At 40.9% G+C, this 24,607-nt stretch overlaps 2 protein-coding genes across 4 annotated transcripts; both read right to left on the bottom strand.

Moving 5' to 3' along the window:
• Positions 1 to 970: 970 nt before the first annotated feature.
• cab39 (calcium binding protein 39) lies at positions 971 to 12,684 on the bottom strand. 2 transcript variants are annotated; one of them, XM_044201284.1, is made up of 10 exons: positions 12,457 to 12,630; positions 10,824 to 10,954; positions 8,561 to 8,716; positions 8,241 to 8,405; positions 7,312 to 7,430; positions 5,648 to 5,816; positions 4,644 to 4,703; positions 4,073 to 4,138; positions 3,300 to 3,443; positions 971 to 3,197 (listed from the first exon to the last, which is right to left on the bottom strand). In XM_044201284.1, the coding sequence occupies exons 3-10, from the start codon at positions 8,672 to 8,674 to the stop codon at positions 3,009 to 3,011; spliced, it is 1,026 nt and encodes a 341-aa protein (XP_044057219.1). In that variant the 5' UTR covers positions 8,675 to 8,716; positions 10,824 to 10,954; positions 12,457 to 12,630; the 3' UTR covers positions 971 to 3,008. The 2 variants fall into 2 exon arrangements, with proteins under 2 accessions (XP_044057219.1, XP_044057218.1); XM_044201283.1 differs by lacking the exon at positions 10,824 to 10,954 and having other exon boundaries at positions 12,457 to 12,684.
• A 1,272-nt stretch (positions 12,685 to 13,956) lies between these two features.
• Positions 13,957 to 24,456, bottom strand: LOC122878480. Of its 2 annotated transcripts, none has more exons than XM_044201286.1 (4): positions 20,994 to 21,295; positions 14,852 to 14,955; positions 14,281 to 14,492; positions 13,957 to 14,156 (listed from the first exon to the last, which is right to left on the bottom strand). In XM_044201286.1, exons 1-4 carry the CDS (start codon positions 21,105 to 21,107, stop codon positions 13,957 to 13,959), a joined length of 630 nt encoding a protein of 209 aa, XP_044057221.1. In that variant the 5' UTR covers positions 21,108 to 21,295. The 2 variants fall into 2 exon arrangements, 1 of the variants encoding a protein (XP_044057221.1); XR_006378495.1 differs by lacking the exons at positions 13,957 to 14,156; positions 20,994 to 21,295 and adding exons at positions 19,225 to 19,421; positions 24,197 to 24,456 and having other exon boundaries at positions 14,416 to 14,492.
• Positions 24,457 to 24,607: the final 151 nt, after the last annotated feature.

Genomic DNA, 24,607 nt, shown 5'->3' with positions numbered 1-24,607 from the left:
AGACAGCTTAATTCCCAGTTTGTAGTAGCAGGAGAGTTGTGAGTATCGCTGTCTGGAGCTGGTGTACTGGCTCTGCTTATGTACTGCATTTATTATTTATATTTATGTTTCAGCTGCTTTCCCCCACCCCCATTATTATGTTTTTCATAATTATAGCTGTCGTCCATAATAGTAGCTCATAATTATGAGATACTAAGCCATAATTATCAGATGCTTTTTCATAATCATGAGAAACTTAGTATGTCATAATTGAGGAAAAAACATTTAATAATAAAAACTTTGTTGGCTTTTTTTTATGTGGCAAAAATGGGCTTCCATATGTTTTGCAGGCAAAGCAGTGGCAGAATATAATTAAGTACATTTAGTACAGCTTTGAGGTACTTGTACTTTACTTGAGTTTTTCCATTATGTACATACTGCACTACAATTCAGAGGGAAATATTGTACTTTTTACTCCACTACATTGATCTGACAGCCATAGTGCCTAGTTACCTTGTAGATTAATATTTTTTCCCCACAAAACACAGGTAAGGAGCTTCAATGCTAAAATGTGATGCACTGTTATAGAATACATTTTCCAACAGCATTTAAGAAGTGGTTCTTATCTCCAACACAACGAGCTACACCATAAAAAGGCTATGTACCACTTTTTAATGATGCATACTTTATAAAGGGTTTACAAGTTGTCATGAATGGCTTAATCAATATTTATTAAATAATTTAGTAAGACTATAGATTAGTCATAGGCTATCAATTGGACAACTTCTAGGTGGCAAAGTTATACATGTTTGATAAGTTGACTGTACTCTGAATTATGTGCATTTTTGAATGCAAGACTTTTATGTAAAATTGAGTAATTTTATGAGCAAAATAAATCTGAATACTTCTTCCACCACTGGGAAAGAGGTCCCACTTCAATATACCAAACTGATGTACATGACCCAATGTTAACACACATATGACAGATGAGTTGTTAAAAATGACCACAGCTTTATTTTATTCCAAATGTTTTTTTTTTTTCTTTATTTCGATTGTAGGGCCCAGGCCTTTGACACTTCTGAAAGCACCCACATGCTGTATGCTGAAACTGGAGTCCAAGTCAGTATACAGCCAAGAGTTCAATTTGCCATTTCATTGTTGTTAAATACTTGGAAAAAAATGAACAATTCCAGTACAACATCTTTAGTACAGCATCATGCACAGCCAGTGGAGGAACATGCATGTTCAATGCGTATGGAGGAACTGAGGGCTATCTGAGTAGTGCTGTTGTCTGCACTGAGATGGTTTCTTATTTGCCCCGTGAATTAACACGTCTGTGGTTTCATCAGTTTTGCTCAGCACCATGAGGACAATCCAACATGCCCATACTCCGCTACCCACAATGCTTTACACTCATTATTGTACTGGAATTATAAACCCTCTGAAGAAAAAGACTCAAATATGAGGAGAAGGGGGAAAGGTAAGAATGATGAGTTGCCAATGTCCTGATGCACTCACCCCTGAAGCACACTCACTGTGAGGCCATACAGCACTCCCTTGCCACTAGCAGTGGTGAGAATGAGGATAAAACAAGTTAATGAAATTGAGGAGGGGGGGAAATCCTTGCTATCCTCGACTCCAGTTAGGTGATGTTGATCACTCAGCACCTCACAAAGTGCACTGCTCACACAGGCTTTAACATTTCAGTTAATGCTCTCCCAATCCCCTCCCTCCCCTCCTGCACTGCTCACACGCCTGCACGTTTTCAGCAGTCAGAGATACTCAAAATGTAGATGGAGAATAAAAAGAGGATTAACAGATCCAGAGCTAATACCATGACATTCCTCTGCTGTACAAATTGTTAATATCCTATAGGTTAGCTAAACATGAGCTGGCCCTTTAAGTTATGTACAAAGAAACCCACCAGCAACCATTTCAGCAGTAAAATGAAATGCAAAAACAATGTCACTTAAATTGTTTGATGTTTCTTTTATGGTTTAGAAAGTAATTTGATTACAATTAACCAAAAACTTGATGTTTAAGGTAATATATATATATATATATATATATATATATATATATATATTCATATGTCAAGGTTAAACAAAAATCTACAAAGCAAAAAAAAGAAAGAAAAAAAAAAGGCATATGTACATGTTCACCCTGTCCCAGAAAACAATAAAGAGACCCAACTCTTGGGCTTTACCAAATTCATACCTTACATCCCTTCCCTCCTTTCCTCATGTGCTTCAAGTGCTGTGTCGTAACAAAGCACATAGGAGGTAATTGGTTCTGTGTGATGGCATCTGAGAGCTTGTCCCCATGAATCGCTAAAATGAACCACTGTTGCTTTGCTGGATGAAGGCATAGATACAAACTGTAGCAGTTGCTGTGATGTACGTGCATTTCTGAGTCTGTGGCACTGAACATGGGAGCCAGACTGGGCAGGCCATCACACAGCCGACGCTGGGTACAGCCATGGATCTGTCACATTTCAAGGCATGCAACAAACACACCAATGTTCAACTTGTTCGTACCATTTCCATCACAAGGTTTTAGCTGATATTCTTGCAGTATGTGTGTATGCATGTTTTTTATGTAATACGTATGTGCGTGTAAACATGTCTACTTTTCTTCCTTGGTGTGTGTATGTTTGTTTGTCAGGAAGTCTGCCTTACTTTGAATGCACGGACATTGTCTGTCACTATGTTTGATGGACTGTTGTGTCATTATAATATACCTTACAAGTCACAATGTGCAAGAAAGCAGCAGCATCTATTATTTTCTCTTATTTCTTTTGAAGGAAAAAGACTGAAAAAATAAAAAAAATAATCAAATGTTCACTGAGGAGCAGAGGAGCTTGCGACTTCCTGATGAGTTGATATGGGTATGTTGGTTTTTCATTTATTTCCTCAATTTTTGTTCAGAAACCAGAACAGCAGCTGCTGATGGGTCCGTTAAGCAGACATTGTCTGGATGTTGTCCAGACATGGTCCTGGTGGCTCCTCCCCCCACCTCTGCACCCTTCCTCAGGCCTCCTGGGGGGCAGGCCTCTTGAGGTCCCTGATCTGTTTTACCAGGTAAGTCTTTTCATCATTGAACTGTTCGTCCTCCATTCTGTCGTTCTGGAACTTGCTGAGAAACTCGATGAGTTTGGTCTGGTTCTTCAGCAGGATGTCCAGGATTGGCTGCGTCTTGTTGGGGTTGGCCACAAACACCTGGTAGTGGAGGAAGAGGACAAGGACGTTAATATGTGCGGATACTGTGCACTATGTTGAATAACATCTTTAATGTGGTCAAAACTGTGATTTAATTTTTACCTTAAAAACATGGAAAGCCTCAAACTGGATGTTGCGACTCTTGTCCCGTAGCAGGTTCATCATTAGTTTGAGATTCTCTGGCTTGCTGATGTATTTCGTCATTATAGTGAAATTGTGCCGGTCAAGAAGCAACTCCCCCAGTAACTAGATCATTTCAGAGTGAGAAATAGCAATACATATTAATTTGCATGATGTTTTTAAAATTGACAGACAGCCAAATTGGCAGGCTGCTTTAACCACTCTGTAATTTCCTTTGCCCACATAAATATTAAGTTATCAGTTTGGAAAATCTGCATTATAACTGAAAATATACACCTGTTATACTGCTTTATGTACAAACATTACTAGTGTTAAACCATAAACAGCATCAGAAATCAATAATAAATTTAATTAACTTGAGAGAGATAGCAGGTTTCAGTCTTGGGAAATAATTTTTTAGTGGGGGACCCATTTGTTTACATTTAGATTACAGATTGTGGCTTCAGAGTTACAGAATGCATAATATTCACAATAAAAAGGTGAAAGTTAGGTCTAAATGTAGCCAAAAACTTAAGGCAAGTGAAGAAAATACTAGATATTAAAGGGGCTTCAGAAGACATGTCAAACATATGCATAGTGCTCCCACCACTAGATGGCGGTCACAACAAGGTGATCGAGATAGAATGGTTTAGAGAAACCCAACACTCTGATGAGACCCCATCTTTAAATAGCTCTCTGAATAGAGTTGCACCACTACATGAGATCTGTTAACTGGCATGACCCAGGGTCCTTACCTTGAGGGACTGCCTTTTAGTCACATAGTTTTCTGAGTGGAGTAACTTCTCATATTCACTAAAGAACTAGAGCGAAAAGAAGAAGTAGGGAGAGAGAGGGAGAAGAAATAAAAGGGGGCGAGAGAGAGTCATTTAAATGTGTCAAGTAGTGGTTTTCACAATTGCATCTGTGTCTTGTGTCAAAACACAATGACAGGAAAATTAGAGATTTTCCCTCACAGACTGACAGCTACTTTGTGTTCATAGCCATCAAATGATGTCCCAAATGGCTGGTTTGATGTTGATAGAAAAAAGACATGCCAAATACCCAGACTGCCACAGTTTTAATTTACATGTAACTGGTGACAATAAAACGGTTGAGTTCATCGAAAGTTTTTAGAAATAGTAATCCTAAAGGCGTTGAATTCCACTAAACTATTCACTTATTTTAGCTGCTAATAAACATTAGCGATAAGGATACACAATTTCTTCCCTCTATAATGTCATGGCCAAACTTAACGTACGTACTACTTTAAAGCCTTTCTAATCCATGTCCTATTAAATACTAGGTTTCAGTTCAGTGTGGACTTACTCTGTCGTAATGTTGCTCCAGAAACTCTGCACTCAGTAGCTTGTGTCTTGTGAGGAGGTCCTGGAAATAGACAATGCAGATTATGATAAATAAAGTCAGATTTAATGGTTATGACTTTGCCTGGTCCCATTTGTCTCCTTTTTGGACACTGTAGGTGAAACAAACTGAAACACATACAGAAATAATCCTTAGAAATACATTGCAATTTCGTCAATAAACTGAAACCCCCCCAACCTAAAATTAAACAGAAAAAATGTTTTGGGTTACAGTGTGATTAGTGATATTTCTGGACATAATCCTTTTCAGAGAGATAAGAAGACTGGTTTATCTGTTGCAATTACGTGAGCAAATTAATCCTTTTTTTGGACTGAATAAAAACTGCTTTGTAATGAAAAAAGTCTTACCTCTAATGCCTAAATGACTAATGACTAAAATCTGACCACTAGAATTCATTAAGCAGTGGTATTAAAGTTTGTCCAAATAGCACACATTTAAAACTGAGCACCTCTGATAGAAGCCTGAACAATCAGCAAACTACTGGTGGTGGTTTAAATGATACTATGAGTTAATGTAAACACTCAATTTATAAATGAGAAATTAAGCATGACTCTACAACTATATGGCCCATTTCTAATCTTATATTTAAATCAGAAACTAAGGCTCTGACAAGGTTTCCACAACAGCCACTATGACTTTCTGTTTTGAAAATTAGAGTCAGATTAATGACCGCCCAACACATCATCAAATTTGCTGTTTGAGCTGCCTATTTAGTTACAACGTTTCAAATTATATAATGTAAACAAACCACCATCAGCAAAGTAGCAGGAAGTAGGAAATGGGGACGCTAAAGAGAGATGTCGTGAAACTGTAAAGAGCACCTCTGCTAATCACTTACAGTATGTCAATGAGTTACTTTTGAAATGTCACTTTTGAATTCTTTTGCAAAGGAGTCACTGGCTGTAAGATGTAAAGAGTCACAGATTTTTAAGAGTGAGACAACTTACTTTGAAAGTGGCGAATGCGTCTGAGGCAATGTCGAATGTGGACATCTCCACATATCTGAAGAAGTCATAAAACTGCTCTGACCACAGCGTGATTTTGGCCAGCGGTTCATGTCTGATGCACTCCCTCAACATGATACCGCAGTTTAGGGCAATCTCTGGAGACTCATACCTGCACAAAACAGCAACACAGGACAAGGACTTATCATCATATAGAAGCATACCCCACACACCCACACACACTTGTTAATAGCAAAGAACATTTGCCAAGGGATGGTAAACTGAAACAAGATGTACAAGCTGCCAAATGTTCTGCCATAATCATGACAGTGTTACACATGACCGGTTATGCTAGTTAGGTCACCAATGAAGCTAATTAATTAATTACTAATTACAGTATTTCTGTGGAAACATGTTTTCACTTACTAATGAAGCTTCATATAACCTCCATCTCAAGAGACAGTATTTTTAACATATAGACAAACCACAGACTTCACACGTTAAATACAATGTTATTGTCTGTTGTGGGTGATCCACCGAAGACCAATTTTACTGACATCTGGTGCTTGGCTGGTTCTAACTTCAGACAAATTTTTATAATTTCTTAGTTAGAATTAGTTCTTTTCCCTGACATAAATGGGGTCATGTCTATGTATTGATTATTAGCATGTGTTCAGTGTAGCAATGTCATGTACATGTAACATGTAGCATTACCTGACAGGTTTGACGATATAGGAACACTCCAGCAGTGAGACTGAAGATATCACTTATAGAAAAATGAGGAGTAGTGACTGAGATAGGTGAAGGGGAATGGTGTTTACACTGATATAGAAGCAGACTATGCTCAGGTGCTGGTTTAAAACAAAAAGGGGCCATGACAAAGAGCAACTTAACAGAGAAATCAAATCCACAATGCACTGCACAACAAGGGAGGTCCCCATTAGGCCAATCATAATGAGAGGTTCTCTCAGAACACAAACTTACAAACTTTTAAAAGGCATCCCTTAGGCTTAACTGAACTAAACTGAAAGACCCCAATCATGCAATGTTGCGTCATATGATGTAGATTGTTTTGGATCAATGAGCTGAACTACAGACAATGACACACTTGTTTGTTGCATTTGTCACTCATTAATAACATCAGACAATATAGTATTTTGGAGATCTTAAAAATGGAACTAAAAATTCAAATATAAATCTAGCTTTAAAAAAGTATTAAATCATTTTACTCACTTGGGCTATTTTGTATATAATGATATAATTAGTTGAGCATTGCCTTCTGTACATTCCTGGGCATGATATAAGTCCAAATATTGTCATCTTTATCTGTTGTTTTTGTGTTATTTACTCTTGCTTCATGGAGAAAGAAGACACCTGGAGCACAGGAACAACTTTTACCAAAATGTAATGTCGCTTTATTGGCATAAACATTTGAGCCTATTTTTATTCTTCTTCTTTAGGCAGCAGCTAGACCTTTTGAAAACAGGTGCTATGACTTCCCTTTATGTTCAGAGGTTACTTAGGAAGTTTCTAGGTCTTTTCAATAACCTGTTGTGTATAATAATAACCACATGTATTGTTTCAACAATATTCAGAAATAAAGAAAAATCTAAATGATCAATGGGAGCATGATTACTCTATGTGTTTAGGTGTGTGTGCCACCTTACCCTTTAAGCAACATGAAGAGGATATTCTGCTGGGTGCAGAGGTACTCCACCGTGGGCGTCCGAGTGCCAATCTGACGCCTTAGGATGTTGTTGAAGATCTGAGCCACATCTTTCTTACCCTGGTGGTAACAGATAAAGCATACATAAAGGCAGTAGTTAACGTATGCAATACAATAGAGACTACAATACACAAAAAGGTTTTATAACACACTTCCAAAGTGACAATGCAATCAGGAGCTAGATCAGGGTGGAAAGCCAAGATGCCGTTCTAAACGTAAGGTGTCTGAGAAACTACTGTATTTTTAATTTCTATACTGTTGCAATGAATTTTGCTTTTCATTTTAGGTGTTTCAGCATAGGGAGAGGAAAAACAGATGTCCTCTTAAGATAATTACAAGGATATTGACAAATAGCCACCAAAAAAACATGTCATCATACAGACAAAAATTCAGCATACATCCAAATGTGCGCACAACTTTCTAAAATGTTGAATCACTCATATTTCTATGTTGGATGCTTGTGATTTGCAATTCTTCACTAGCTTTTTCTTTTGAACAGGGAGGGAGGATGAGAGAGGGTAAAAGAGGAAGAGAGCAATCACACAACACAATGAGTCATGCTGTGATAGGGTGAGTCAGTGAAGGCTGCAACAGCAGTTACCTCACAGCACCAGTCTGACATATTGCAGGGAGACATGAGTTTGCCCACATAACAAAATAGGCAGGTTTGTCACAAACTGTCCTTACTACCTGAATGTACATTTTCAAAACATATGCACCCCTTTCTCATGTTCATAAGACACATTCTTCCTGTGTGTACATTTGTACATGTATTTAGTGTTAAATGTTTGCCACTTTATTTTCCCTTCTTTCAATCTCATTCATTAAATATTTTTCTGCCTCACTCCTACGAAAGACACAAAGTCTCACCTCAAAGTCGATGAGCTGCAGGTCCGCTATCAGGGTGCTGAGCAAGCCACTGTTGTAGAGCTCCTGGGCCAGCTGGGCCACTGCTTCTGTTTGGGGCTCTTTCTCATTAGTCCCATACAGGATCTCCTTCATGGCCACCAGGCTTTTTGACACCTCCTCTGTGGCCTGAATTATATACACATAGTACACACAGACATATACTTACCATAAAGAAGACATTACACTATTTCAACCTTCAAAGCTACAGCCCCCATTTCAGAGGTGATGAATCCCACAAGTGAAAGTGAAGAACAAGTGATTTTGAGCAAGATTCACCGTACCTTCTCAGCCTTTTTGTCAGAGATGTCATGCTTCTCAAGCACTGTCATGCTGTCCTTAAGGTTCTTGACGATGTCCGCCGGCGACTTGTGGGACTTGCCAAAGGGGAAAGGCATGGCGGAGAGTTACCACGAGCAACCAGGGAGCGGACTGTCCACCTGAGGAATGAAATGTAAAACCGGATCAGAGTCTGTAAAGTTGGAGGGACTGCTGAGAAGAGAATTAATAGCATGTAAAAAGCAACAAAGGGCAAGAGAGACATAAATTAATGTTGTTGCACAGTATAAAATAAAAATTTAACTCACAGATAACCTACAAACAATAGGGTCCTAGTCTTTCCAGACAATATCTATGTAATAGTAGGTGGTGTAGTAGGTAAAGGTGATTACAAATATATTATGGGTTCAGTACAGGACATTCGGTTCGGTATGCGACTTCCTTGGATCGGTACGCCCTGTGACCCAAACAATTACTGTCAAAACAGTCTATTTATGTCGACTACTCGCACGCGCGGAACAGAAATTCTAGAGTGCGAGTTTTACCCAGAATGTTTTGGCAGCGCACCAGTTGCTGTCTATCAGCTGCAGCATGCTAGTCGGCATAGCCAGGTTAGTCAAGCTCATGTAGTGTTGCTACCTCTGATTGGTAAACACAAATGAGAGACCAGAGCTGGAGGATCCTCCCGTGACATTTAGATCCACTGTATAGGAGCATTATGGTCTCCCGCTTAGTTACGATGGGCAACGATGAGTGTCAAACTGTATGCCAACATTGTTCAGCTGAAGTCGGGTATGTCTTTGGAAACACTTTAAACATGACATTCACAACGGCATCACCGAAATGTGTTGATTAGTGGAACGAGACAAAAAACAGACTGGAAGGCGAGTCCTTCTCCCCACAGCGTTCAGGCAACCTCTCACTGCAGATTGAGACTATGCCAAACCAATAACTAATGCTATAGTAGCATGCATTTCAGTCAGTCTGCATAACTTTTTAATGTACATTATGAAAATTTAACTATAATAGATGCACAAATATAGCGTATTGTAGATGTGCTTCTTCCTAGACAGCATTTGTCAAAAAAGCATCCGAGTTGGGATACTACTATTGTTATTGTGGTCAAATTATCTTGACAGTATGTATGATTTCTAGCCAAAGTGTAGAGTATCAAAAAACAACAGCAGAGCGAGAGATAGAAACAGGTAGTGCTGTTGGAGCTTGTCCCCAAAAAAGGTAAGGTTGGTGGGCCAAGTCTAGTTTCCACAACAATCTTTCAGACCTAGTGCAATTGTTAATCTGGTGTGGTTATCTGGAGCAAAGGTTTCCACTCCAAGTATGCCAATGAAATGCACTATTAGCCCCTGCAGTAAAACAAACTACTGTGGCAACTAGACCTGATGGCAAAATGTGAGTTAAGCCCTAATGAGAAACACATGCTGGTACTTAATACTAATAAAGTTCCATACCAGGCAAATGTTGAATATATAAACGCACCTATAGAAAGGTGATGTATTTTTAGAACTTGTGAACATGATATCTAGATTTGACCTTTAAAGCTTCATTGAGCAGCCGTACAACTTTGTGAATCCTCTTCGGTAAATGATTGACCAAGCAATATTTACTATGACGTAGGCCTACTTAGACCATGACAAAGCCTCAGACCTTTGTATGACCCACTCCCTGAACAGTGACTAATAAATCCAAGGAAACAAATAGTCACATTACTAAACATACTGTGCTTTCTAAAGGTAACTAATTTAGGTCAATAAACACACCCTCTCTATACAAAAACCTCTAACCCAGGATAAAACTAAACCATGCCATAAAGACCATAGGAAAGGCATAGGCGATGCAACTGACAGACGTGACAACCATATCTCACTGCTGCTCTTATCTACACAATTCTCTGACCCACCCAAACACCTTACATACAATATGGGGCAAAAGCCAAAGTTCTCTTAACTGACAAGAAGTGTACAAGAGTGTAACTAGCAACACAGCAACCTAAATGTTCTTCTTTACTCATAGAGTGGGTCATGCAGGATGACTACACTACCTACTGTAAGAGCCCAAGACAGAAATACATATCAATAAAATGTAATCCCAGTATCATGATCATTTTGTCTAAAAACACATTTTCATTAAGCATGCTGCACTGTGAGACTGTTCACAGTATGATACTAAGGTTTGCCACAAAACATCAAAACTAATCATTTAGTCACTTAGAGGTACACATCAAACACTAAGAGGCACTCTGACACCAACCTGTTGTCCTGTTGGGATCCCGAAACTCGGGACACAAACCCTGAAGCTGTCACACTCTTCTTCTTATGTCTTGGCAGGGAGTCCACATTTAGAAAGCAACGCTGGGGCCAGGAATATAAACCAAGCAGCACCTAAGTGGGAGGTGCAGTCCACCATTCATATGATCTGTCATTTGTGACTGAGCTGAAAGATAAAACTTGTCCACGGGTTCACTGGTGACACAAGCGCTTAAGTTCTGGATGCTTACATCATTATTAATCTAGACACACCTCAACTTCGCCAAGTGGCCAAATCCGTCTTTCGCACAGGCTAATGCTCGTTAATGTAGCCAGCAGGACCGCTTCAGTATCAGTGACGCAAATAGGAAGGAAACACATATGGCAGGTTCAAAATCAGCTGGTCACAGCTAACCCACAATGACTCCGTTACTAATCAGGTATCGTGTGCTGGAGTAATGTTGGGCCAACAAACGTCAGAGGTGCTGTGGGCCTGACTTTTCCGCAAACAGACTGAAAAAAGTCCAAACCCCTGCCAACTCTCTCATAGAAAAATCGCCGTCATGTTAGCCAGAGCAGACTTTACATATCTACGATTACAACAGACAGTGGAGAACGAAGTATAGTTGCCCTCGAGAAAACAAACAAAACAGTGTCAGAAGACATCTCAAACGTCAACCCCACCATTCAGTCCAGACAGCAGCAGATGCTCTGCTATCATCTGACAGTAAGCTAGCGACCACTGCGAGCAGCTAGCTAGTGCCAGGCCAGTCGTCTAGCTAGCTTATTTACACGTGTGACAAACTATTCCAAAGTCCTTTCTGCCAAACTTATTATCTAATGTTAGGACTAACATAACTTAAAAAACTCAAACAAGTTGCAAACCCGCGGCCCAGTAAGCTGGCCAACATGAAGCTGACAGTGAGCACCGCCCCTCTGTTACCCATGCCTGGTTTGTGATGGTGTGAAGCCTGCCAACTTTGCGCAGTAGTAACAAAATGTATACTTGCTCACTGAGTAATTCTCTGTCTAACAAATGCAAGACAACTGTAACGCATAACCGCAGCAAGATATGTGCTTCAGCTACCTTTACCTTTTACTTGACAGCTAACTTTGTATCTGTTTGTAAGCTAACGTGGCCTATAATATTTCAATCACCGTGCCCAAACAACAGTGCTAGTGGTGAAAGTGTGTGTGTGTGTGTGTGTGTTGTCGATACACAGAAGGCCTCGGCAGGCCTGATGCTTACAAATCTTTCCTAGCTGAGCTGGCTTCATTTAAAATAGATAAGAGTGTAGGAAGTGAGTACATTTATGATTTGTCACGTAATATTGGTAACGTCAGCTAGCTAGTTAAGTTAGCTAGCTAGCTAGGTAGCTAACTTAGCATAACGTTTATCAGGCCTGGCAATGGCTGCTCTCGTTGGTACTATCAAGCCCATGCCTGATTTAAGCAGATCATCAACAACAGGCTAGGTTCAGCTAAGACGTTTCTACACGCTGCGAGCTGCCCAGCAAGCTAACGTTAGCCAATGTAGTAAGCTAGCTAACTTTAAAGCAACCGTTGTTAGCTAAAGTAGCCTCACATCACAATGCTTGCAAATATTAATTAATAACATTATATATACAACACAATACCTTGTAAACGGCGTTTTTACTAGTTTCCCCCGATTTGTCAAGACAGCAAAAAGCAACTCAGGCGCTCCTTGGAACAAAAACTGCTTTGTTTTCCTTGTCCGTCGCCTCCTCTCGATTGTAAATGTGCGGCCCGTTTCTCGTCTCCGTTTCCTAGTTCTTTCTCTGACCCGACTGGTAACGTTACGCTAGCAGCGGAGCGGTTGTCGCTGCAGCAGCGTCTACTACCTCCTCTGGCCGTCTCATGTCATGACAACAGTGCTGCTTACACGCGAGGATGGCAGGTGACCGTAGGGGGGCGCGCTCACCCCATGTGATGGACAGATCATCGGACATGTACAAACAGGTTGTTGCTGCTCTAGTTGTCTTGTGATAATGTATCATGTATTATATGTAGAGCATACACCAGCTCAAATAAAAGGCACGGCAAGTTTACGGTGGTGGAAAGTAACCAAGTACGCTACATTTAGACTACCTAAATTTAAATTTGAGGTACTTGTACTTTGCTTGAGTATTTCAATTTTACTTTACAGCTACTCCTCTACAATTCAGAGCAATATTGCTGCAGATTTAAATACAAAACATATAATTATCTTACAAAATATGATACCTTTTGACAGATCAAATTACCTAAACTAACTCCACATTGACCAACTACAACAGTAAAATGGTACTTACACAGTAATGCAACAGCAATAATAGTCCAATAACATTATATTTAATACTAGAACACTTACAGGGACCAATTTTCTGCATTGAGTACTTTTACTTTTGATACTTCAAGTACATTTTGCTGATAAAACTTATGCACTTTTACTACATGAAGGAAGGTTTTCAATGCAGGACTTTTACTTGTAATGGAGACCTCACTGTGAACAACTGTTATTCTTCGTCAGTTAAAATAATTTCATGTACAAGTTAATTTAAAAATGTACATGCTGTTTTTACTGCCTGGTTAGAAATACACCACCATTCATTGAGAACTTTAGTTTATATTTTAAAATGTAGGCCTACATGTATGTCATATCAAGTGTTGTATATGTATGAGCATGTTGTTTTTGCTGAAGTAGAAAAAGAAATTGTCCATGATGGCATATCTGATCAGGAAAAGATCATTAATGACGTACAATACTTAACTATTCATTCCCATTTGCATCAAGGAAAAATGTAACATGTTTAAGTGGCCTGCTTCCTTTTAATTCAAATTTTAAAACACATTTTTCCAAAAACAAAATGGAACTCTTGAGTGAAACATACATTTTTATTTTTATTTCAGTTGGCTGCTGGCTGTTGGAGAGTGCCAGTCCTGGAGCTGCTTTTTTGAATCTTGCATGTGGAGGCATAAAGCTGAGACCTATACCTAAAAAGTCAGACAAATGATTAGGCTGAAGCCTCCTGCTAGAAACTACAGGCAAAGCCAGAGGCTGCAATTTACAGGTAGTGGCTGCAGATTGGTGCCCAAAACTGTTGGCAACGGCTGGGGAAGCAGGTAGCTGTCAGATGCTATAGGCGAAGGCTGGAGCAGGTGGGGTTGCAGTTGGCTAACTGGACCTGCATGCAGGGTTTTGCTGTGGTTGGCTGACATAGTTGTATGTTGTGGCTGCACTGGCTGGCTATCAGAAGCTGCAGGTGGCTCCAGTTGACAGGTGATAGCTGCTGAGGCTGGATTCTGAATGCTGTAGGCAGAGGCTGGTAGTGAAGTACTACGAAAACAAAGTTGTACACAGCACCAATAAGTAAAACAAGTAAAATCACATATTTAAGGTATCAATGTTTTTCATCTTAACTGTTTATTACAGATACACTTGTCATTGAATGTCAACTTACAGACAGTAGCTGCAGGTGGAAGATGAAGTTGACTATCAAAGACTGTAGGCTGTGGCTGCGTATGAGGCTGGGCATCAGAGGCTGCAGTCAGAGGCTGAAAGTGGAAGGAGCGTGTGAGGTCTGGTAAAGAGGCTGGCTGATGTGTGGCTGCAGATGGCTCGCAGAGGCTGTAGGCTGTAGGCTGTGACTGGACCTGCACTGGTACTGAGGTACTGTGAAAGGCAAGGTTGTAGACAGAAAACATCAAATATTTTTCAGCATAAACAAAGCAATATTATATTCAAGATATTCATTCAGAGGCTGGGGCTGCAGTCAGCTCCCTGGAAGCTCTAGCTGGAAGGTGGGGCTTTTGCTGGCTTTCTTAAATATGAGGCTGCAGGCTAAGGCTGGGTACTGAGAAAAGCAAGGTTGTACACAACAATCATCACTATATTAGTTAAAATAATAATTATAAAAATTTATATTAATAAAATATTAACTCAATGTATCATGTTTCACTGTGTTTTAATTTCTGTTCAGTGAGATCCTCATTAATTCATACGTGTCCAAGACGGTAAAAGCAAGCGTTTACCTGGTTCCAGCAGCCTGCAGGTTATTCCTGAAGCAGGGTGATCCTCCTCCTCCTCCTCTTCCTGCAGGGGGGGTTTCGTCCTCCAAGCAAACATGCACACAACACTGCAACAAAACACTCGAATAAGACTAGCATAAGGCTCCACTAAGGTAAAAGCAACAATACAATACAATACAATAAAAATGAATTTAATTCACAATTGCCTGCAAAAAAAATTAGAATTGAACATACACATGCACTGCATGAAAATGTCACATATAATCTACATCTGCTGGAAATAACTAAGTGCAAATACTTAAGAATCATACTCAAACGTAATGTCACAATATTACTATCTATGCCATACCACACATAGGGTAGGCTGGAAGAGTGAATGTTTTTGATATACTCATGATAAGTACCATAGGTGTTTGTGAAATGAAAAAAAAGGTAATGATGAAAGCACAAAAGAAACCAGGTTATTTACATGATATGCATAACAGAAACAGCTGACTTGAGACAATTATGTAAATGTATGTACTATTATTATAATTATGTACTATTGTTGAACAGTTACATCACTAAACCACTGATGACAGACAACTGTTATTATATATACATTATTCCTTTTTTTTTGGTATTGTTTGTTGTATAGTAATTACTCCTCACCCAAACTGTGTTTTCATTGAAATTAAGTAGATGGCACAAAGTAAGGATTCATATATTCGTTCATCCAACAGGCCCCATACTCGTTTTATGAGTGTCTCCCTGGCGCCCTCTGGTGGGTTAATCTGGCCCTGCCTCCACCACTGCAAGTTTAATTTATTAGCACCATGTTTTTACTGAATCAGTTTCAAAGTGTTTACAATTTTTTACTTAGCTTACAATTGAACTTTAAAAGAACTAAAAACAGTATAATTCAATACAAATGAGTTAGATAACAGAGACTAAACGTGTATTTCTGGCTATGAAAATTATTTGAGAAATGGTATATGCTGGGTCCTTCTCATGGCTTGATTAACCTGCTTGAGGGCCCCTCTTAACAGCCCTTTCTTCCTATTCTCTGTGCATTGTTTACATTATTACTGGCCCCAGTTTTGCTGTGTGTTTATTCAATTACATATGCATCATGTAAGCACAAATAGCATAATATCAGATAAATTAATTGTCCCTAGATTTTGACACAGGGCCCCTCTATGAGTCAGGGCCTAAAGATTAGGTACTAAAGCAGAACCCTTATCAAGTCAGTTGATACTGTGTTTTAGTGTTGGTGTGGTGATTCTTCTCCTATGTTCCTAAACAAAGTTACAGTTAATCAAATTTCTACAAACCAATTGCAACAGTGAACCGGAGATTTTTGGGGGCCACTCAAATCTGGGCCCCAGGGCTGTTGCCCACTTTAACAGATTGCTAATCCAGCCTTTGCCCTAGCACAGATTCATTCCCTTTGCAGCCTAGCCACTATCTGTAAACACACGTCTACACGTACACCTGTAGCCCATCGTTGACCTTGATTTTTACTAGTATTTTTTATTTTTTATTCAGCATGTTTAAATGGCAAATAAATCCCAACTTTGTAACCTAATCATTTTTTAATTTTACTTGGAAAGTTTAACTGTTAGTAAAGACACATCCACTTGTGATATCAGCACAGCCACATGTTGAAATACAAATCTATAAATGCAGACATTGGAACATCTGTTGCATTGTAGACTTCACTACCTACAGCACCCTATGTTAGATTCAGTCCAACTCAGGCATACGGTTGTATGTTTTTATTATTATTAATATTATCTGGTAAATCATCTATATGTGGTCACAATCTTTCAGTTTATGTGTTTGTGTCTATTGCAGTTACCATTGCGTTGATCTCTGGATAAATAAAAATACTTTGGCCAACATATGTGGCTAAGCTGGCTCCATGACCTCTGGTTGAAAATCTCATTTGCTGCATGCACAAACAAGAGTTTCAACCATATGTAATATGAATTCATCATCCATCTTATTTTATAGTCTGCAGCTTTTTCAGTTAGGTCTATAGAATACAAAGTCATATCAGTCATAGACAGTCAGGCTTGGGGTCTGTCAAAGTCAGTGTTTTATCTAAAACTGTGTCCTCATTAGGTCACTCATGGAGACTCACTGTATGTGAGTGTGTAAGGGAATAGATCTATCTTGGGTGTACTCTGTCTTTGGCCCAATGCATGCTTAAAGGCCCCAGCTTCCCACGTCCTTGAATAAGAAAAAGTGGATGTGCAAAAGTGATGGATGAATGACGGATAATGGTGACGGAATACTTATATGTTTTTTTCAAGCAAGCCAATCCTTTATCTTGTAAAAACAAAATACCGTTATTTTTCCAGAACAAACACCATTTTTAGTATATTAATATAGTATCAGTATCAGAATCATAGTATCAGTATCAGTATAATATTGACTGATACCTTGATTAATTTATTACTCAAATCTGGACTTTCTCTGTGAAACATGATTACTGAAACAGTCAACTCCTGCTAATGTATTTATGACGACACCACCCTCACTGAGCTCATCTCAGGTGGGAGATTGACCACCTGGTGACCTGGTGCAGCCAGAACAACTTGGAGCTCAACGCTCTCAAGACAGTGGAGATGGTTGTGGATTTCAGAAAGAGCCTAGCCCCACCCATCTCCATCACCCTGTGTGACTCCCCTGTCGACACTGTGGAGTCCTTCCACTTCCTGGGCACCATCATCACCCAGGACCTCAAGTGGGAGCTGAACATCAGCTCCCTCACCAAGAAAGCCCAGCAGAGGATGTACTTCCTGCGGCAGCTGAAGAAATTCAACCTGCCAAAGACAATGATGGTGCACTTCTACACTGCCATCATTGAATCCAATCCTGGCTGCAATGTCACTTCCCTCCAGGACCTGTATGCCTCCAGGACCCTGAGGCGAGCAGGAGGCTGTGGTCCAGTGGTCCATGACCAAAACCTCATGCCACAAAAACAGTTTCTTTCCGTCTGCTTGCCTCATCAACAACTTGTCGACAGGGGAGTCACACAACAAGGCCCGGGACCCCCACTGACACTGACTCTCATACCCCCCCCCAATACAGTATATAGTATGAGTATACTCATACTGTAAACTTTTGCACATTTCCATGTAAATGTTTTGCGCAAACTGTAATTTAAATAACAGTCACACATTGCACATATTCTTTATTATCTTAATGTTAATTTTATATTTATGATTCTTGACCTGCAGTACTTGCTTTATGTTTATTATATATTTCTACCATATTTATTGTTTTGTACCAAAATACCAAAGCAAATTCCTTGTATGTGTAAACCTACTTTGCAATAAAACTGATTCTGATTCTGATCTTGGTAGGAGTTTGCCTATAATTCTACATGTGTTTTGCAGTAATTAGGGGTGTTGGGGACACTGCTATGAGTCATCTGGTTCTTGTATAACCAGAGCAAGAAGGAGAGAGTGCAGGTAGTCATGCACATTGTCACTGGGTGAAGGGCTCCGCGAGGGTTGTTCCTTGTAACTGACTGTTTGATTCTTATGGACAGACTCTCTAGGCGCTATCACATTCTGCCTCTCTATTCCTCCCTCCAGCCATATTCCCACTTCCTCAAACCCATTCATTGCCATTGTTTTCTTCTCTTCCTGTCTACCAGATGCCCTCTGACTTTTCCTCCTGTCCCAGTCACCTCACTCCCACATCCAGCCACTCCCTCCTGCCCTGTAATAACCCCTTTCCCTTCAGTCCCAGTCAACTGACCTTCCCCTCCCACCCCCTCATCAGCCCTGCAGTTGCCTGACCTTCACTGCCCACTTCACTGTACATATGCCAGTCTATCCACCCTTCTTCTTCTGTTAGATCAGAAAATATGTCTTTCTGGGGGCTAGTTACAAATGATGTATTTTGTTGCTAACTTTGTTGCTGACTTGTTGAACAGGGCTACAGTTCGGAAGCAGTTCATAAGATATGAATGTAAACATCCTCACATTAAAGCTACAGAGTCAGCACTTTAACATCATAGCCATTGTTTCATTTAAAATCCTACGAGCTGGAGTACTAAGCCAAAAACAACTATCGCTGTCCAAATATGGACTGCTCCGTATCTCTTATTGTAGCTTTGCCATATGCCACATAAATATATTCTTATATACATATTTATTCATTTAGATAAATGTGTATATTAATACAGATGTATTATTTAAAAAAAAGATGCTTTAACAAATGAATTCACTAAATGCAACCATATCATGAAACTGAATGGTGTTTTAATGATCACAGGACTCTACGTCCTCCCCTCATGCTTTCCTCAACTTGACTAAATTGGTAAAGATGCAAAGAACTGGACTGAAGCCCAGAGTTACTGCAGGGAGAAGGACACAGACCTGGTTACCATAAACAGCGAGGAAGAGATGGTCAGGCTGTTATGGGATGATGATGATGATGAAGTCTGAGAGGCTGAGTTCAAGAATTGGTACTATAGCAAACCCAATATCAACAAGGGACCCTTCGTCTGTGTTAATATAGCATCCACTGGATTCTGATCAGATGCTATGTGCGACACAGCCATCCCGTTCATCTGCTACAATGGAAAGACAAGAACCACAAAAGCGAGTATAAGTATTCATTATGATAATTATTATCATCATTAATAGCCTAGAGTAAATGAAAGTTCCCAAAAGCAAACAAAATGTGTTTATTGCTGTATGACATGTTTACCCCTATAATGAATACAAGAAATTTCAGGATGTGTTGGCTTTCTAATACCTAATAATACACAGTTACCTTGTAAGCTAAAGTCAGTTGTTTCAATTAACTAACTATTTAGTTTAAGGTTTATGTGTGCAAACAATTTTGACACACACACCATGAGACACGTGGACACATTGGCTTCAGTGGAGTGGTGTGTTTTAGATGTGTGTGTTTTCAGTCAAAGGAACCAGATTTCCATTCTTTTCAGGGTGAGGTGAAGTACTAGGATGAGGTTTAGTACCACTGGCACTAGGTTGGGGTAACACAGGGAGGCTGGGGGGAGGATGCACTGCAGAGCCTGCACTCTCCTGGTGTGCTGGCTCTGAACGTGCCAACATCTGGTACACATGGCGTTTCCATACTTGTGCTCCTACCTTTACCTTGTATGACACTGGTCCAGTTTGTGCTACAACACCTTCTGTCCACTTTTCCCCCTTTTGGTAGTCACGAACAAGGACAGGCTCTCCAACATCAAAGTGTTTGGCCTTGGAGTGTTTTTGGCGCCGTTTTTGGGGGGCATCCTGGGACTGGTGTACTGCTCCAGCTATACTGGGCTTAAGGAGGTCCAGCTGAGAGCGCAGCTTGCGCTTCAGGAACAACATAGCTGGTGGTTCCTTGGATGTGTCATGGAGGGTGTTATGGTAAGTTAACAGGAACATGTCAATCTGCTGTTGCACATGTGCAGTGCCTCTGGAAGATTTTAAGGCATGTTTGAAGGTCTGCACAAAGTGTTCGACCAACTCATTGGTAGCAGCATGGTACGGTGCCGAGTGGATGTGTTTAACACCGTTACACTTCAGGAATACAGCGAATTCTTCAGAACAGAACTGAGGGCCATTGTCACACACAAGAACATGAGGGATGCCGTCACAACTGAAGAGGCCCCTCAGAACTTGTCCATGATATGTCGCTGATGATAATTACGACACGGCGTTGGAGTCCATTCAGAGTTTTTTTACACCGAAAGTGAATGTTGTAGCTACCGCTTCAGACAACGTGACCAGCACCTAGTCGAGACGATAGACCAGTTTGTGGCTGCTTTAAAAGAACTACAACATGTCAATTTGGGACAATGAAAGAGGAGACGATTTGATACAAATTCGTTGAAAAGACAAATTCAACGTGCACTAGGGAGCACTTACTACTGGAGGTAGCTGACCCTACCCAAAGCTATGACGATAGCATACCAGATTGAATCTGCAGTGGCGGAGGTTAAAGCCATATGCACCGGAGCAGCGGACAGCACTGTGCATGCAGTGAAAGGACTGCAGCAGCACAGCAGGTTTAATAGAGGTAAACGTAAGCCACACTCACCTTCATAGACAACACAAGGGAAAACATGCAACAGATGTGGCTACCAAAAGCTACTGTAGCATTTGGTGACTGCTGCACTGACACAGACCTGTACATTGTTAAACACGGGTGATGGTCTGTTCTGCTTCAAGAGGGTGCCGTTTGGGTTGGCATCCGGGCCCAGCTGTTTCCAGCGGATGATGTCATCCATTCTCAAAGGCATGTCGGTGGTCCAGTGTTACCTCGATGACATCACTGGACTATGCTGCTGTTGTCGAGCCCCTGTGAGCACTTCTCCACGGATCTGATATGTTCACATGGACGCCTGAGGCTCAGAGGAGCTTTGACACTGTTAAAGGGCTCATAGTGAATAGCCTTGCACTCTCCCTGTTTAACCCAGAGCTGCCCCCTGTTGTCACAACGGACGCATATGATTATGGACTGGGTGCGGTCCTCACTCAAATACATGCAGATGGCTCAGAGAGAACCGTAGCTTTTGCATCACGCATGCTCACCCAGGTGTTAAGAAACTACTCTACTGTAGAAAAGGAGGCCTTGAGGTGCATGTGGGCAACTGAAAAGTGGAGAACCTACTTATGGGGGAGACAGTTCACATTACGTACTGATCACAGCCCTCTGACCACTCTGCTTGCCTCAAAAGGTCAGGGGAGAGCAGGCATGCAGATAACCAGGTGGTCGTTTAGACTGCTGTCATTCAACTGTGATGTACATGCCAACTGTGGACTGCTTATCTCAACTCCCATTGCCAAGCTCAGAGTCTAGCTTGGAGGACGATGTGGAAGTAGCACTTACCTCTGCACTGTCAGCTGTTACTGATGCTGAGTTTAAGGCTGAATGCATTTCCTGTCCTGTATCGACTAAACTGCGGGAGCTACTCACCTCAGCATGGCATATGTCAGCTAAACTCCTTGTTCCAACCTTAAAGCCATTCTTCAAACTTCAATATGAACTCTTTCTACACGGCGACTGCATGGTACGTGGCACACACAGACTCTATGTGCCTCTATGTGTCTCCAGCCAAAGTTAAGTCCCTGGCTCACGACACACACCAGGGAATAATGTGAACAAAACAGAGACTCAGAGAAACATACTGGTGGCCTGACATGGATGCTTGGGTTCTGTATGTGTTTTCTTATTAAGGGGAATATGTGGTGTTTTATCCTTAGCACTAAGTGGAGCTGTATGGATAGGAGTGTGAATTGTCCCTAGCTTGCAGTAGAAAAAGTAAATTCAGTATTGCAGCAGAAGAAGAATTTTACAGTTACGTTACGTTAAATGCTGCCTGCTTGCTGCCTTGCCTGTTGTTTTGTTTTAGCTAACAAAGTGAAGTCGAGAACGTCAAGACGGTGTCTTTACTCAGCGACACAAGAGAATCCTTGCAGGAGCCTCCATGATAGCATGTTCCTTCTCTGGTGATTTGTGGAGCCACGCAGCATCTATGATGTGACCTAGATACTCCACTGACTCCTGGAAAAAGAAACACTTATCCTGTACCACAAAATTGATAGCTGATGCTATTCCAAAAGGTCAGCAGTTGTAGCAGAAAAGTCCTTTCTTTGTGGAGATAGTCAGTAGCTTCCTTGATTCCTCTTCAACTTCCATCTGCATGTAAGCATGTGTCTAGCTTACTGAAGCACTGACCTCCAGCTAGAGAATCAAAAAGGTTGTCAATACGTGGAATGGGGTATCTGTCCACACATAGAGCTCAGTTGATTGTGAAATCACCACAGAGTCTCACTGTGGCACCTTTCTTGTTGACTGGAACCATGGGTGTGGTCCAGTCACTGTGCTCCACTGATGAGATCACTGCGAGCTCAGAAAGATGTGTCAGTTTGGCCTCCACTTTAGGTTGAAGGGCATAGGGCACATTACGTTGTGGGCAGAACTTGGGTATGCAGTCATGTTTAAGTCACTCTGGCTTTAATCCCTTTCATTGTGCCAAGCTTGTTAGAGAAAACAACAGAATGCCTCTTTACACACTCCCTAGGCTGTCTTGCTCTTCCAGCTGTACTGCATACACAGCCTTTAAATCTTTCTAATTCAGCCTAATGGCTCTTAGCCATTCTCTTCCACAGTGGTGGTGCATTCACTTTTACTACATACTGCACAAGGGTAACTCAGCAGTCTGTTTATTTAGACTTACTTGCACTTTAATAACCCCTTCTGGTGTGAGAGGCTCTCCTGTGTATGCTTTCACTACAATACCAGTAGACTGCAAGAGCACATGTCTCAGAGGGCTTTCGTACTGTCCCCATAAAATCAAAGAAACAGCAGCTCTGTTATCCAATTCCATCTATATTTTTCCCCATCTACCATAGGAAACACAGAGAAGCGTGGAAATGTCCCTTTTTGCAACAAGTGTAGTCCCAGTTCTTTGTCTGTGTCAGATTTTGTTTCATCACTTCCATTATCACTTGCCTCCACTCAATGCACTCTCCCCTTTTTTTCTCTCTCACCACACTTGGTTAAGTTACCTTTATACTCCGGTCTTCCCTCTCTCTGGTCTTCTTTAAGGCTTACTCTTACACATGCGCCCAATGTGGCCTTTCTTCCAACAGTTATGACAGTCTTGATCCTTGTACCAGCAGTCATCATCAGTATGATATATTTTCCCACATCGCCAGCATTTATTGTTGCAGAGTTTTGGAGAGACAGCGTTCACCATGAGCGAACCACTCGGTTGCTGCACGTCACACAACCTCTCCACTATCACCCAAGGATTTGGAGCGAAATGGGCCTGGAATTCATCCACAATGCATCTATAGTCTATATCCCCAGGCTTCGCAGGGGCATTCAGACTGCGCAGTAAGCCATATGTCTTTGGGCCCATCACACTAAGCAGCACCGTAACTTTCTTATCCCTGATCTCATTAGCCAGGAAATAATGCTCAAAACGTTCAGTATACATTACCCATTGTGCAGTGTACTGAAACTAGCTAACACAAAGCCTAGCTTGTCAACGTCTTCTTAGCGTGGATGTTTTTCCTCTCCCAAATTTCACTCACAATGCGACATTCAACGTTCAAAAGTGAGGAAAAGTTTTTTAGACTTAACACCTTGTCGCCAGTTTGTTAGGTTGCTCCCTCATATGTCTATGTGCAAACAATTTTGACACACACACCGAGAGACACGCAGACACTTTGGCTTCATCATAACTCAGATTTACTTGGGGGAAAAACAGTTCAATGATTCAGACTGTCATAACAAAGCCGACTAGTGTTTATCCTGCCACATAAACCATTTCCTGCATTCTGGTGACTTTTTATGCATGTAAATCACCACAAAACTTACCTACACAAATCAGCTTGGGGCAGGACAAATACAAGTCCCCCCAATCCCTACACCTATGGTGCAGACTCTTCTCCCATTTTTGTCCTCTTGATGGCTTCATTTCACAGAATGTTGGGAAGCTGGAATTGTCTGTCCATATTTATTATAGCCTAAGGTGTCATGGTACAGCTGTACAATCCCTAGTGTCTCTGTCTGTTTGTTCCCTGTTGGTTCCCCTCCTGTGTTTGTTTGTGTTTGTTTGTCTGTGTGTGTGTGTGTGTGTGTGCTGGTGGGGCACGTTCTCTGGTGAACTTCCAATCAGAGACAGACACACCTGCTACTCATTTTCTGTTGCTCACCTGCTCTCCATTCACCAATCAGTACCTGGCAGTATATCTACCCAGCTCTTCCTCACATTCCTGGTTCCTCCTT

The sequence above is a fragment of the Siniperca chuatsi genome, linkage group LG7, assembly GCF_020085105.1.
Source record: "Siniperca chuatsi isolate FFG_IHB_CAS linkage group LG7, ASM2008510v1, whole genome shotgun sequence".
Taxonomy (NCBI): domain Eukaryota; kingdom Metazoa; phylum Chordata; class Actinopteri; order Centrarchiformes; family Sinipercidae; genus Siniperca; species Siniperca chuatsi.
This window is presented reverse-complemented; position numbering and strand designations above follow the sequence as displayed.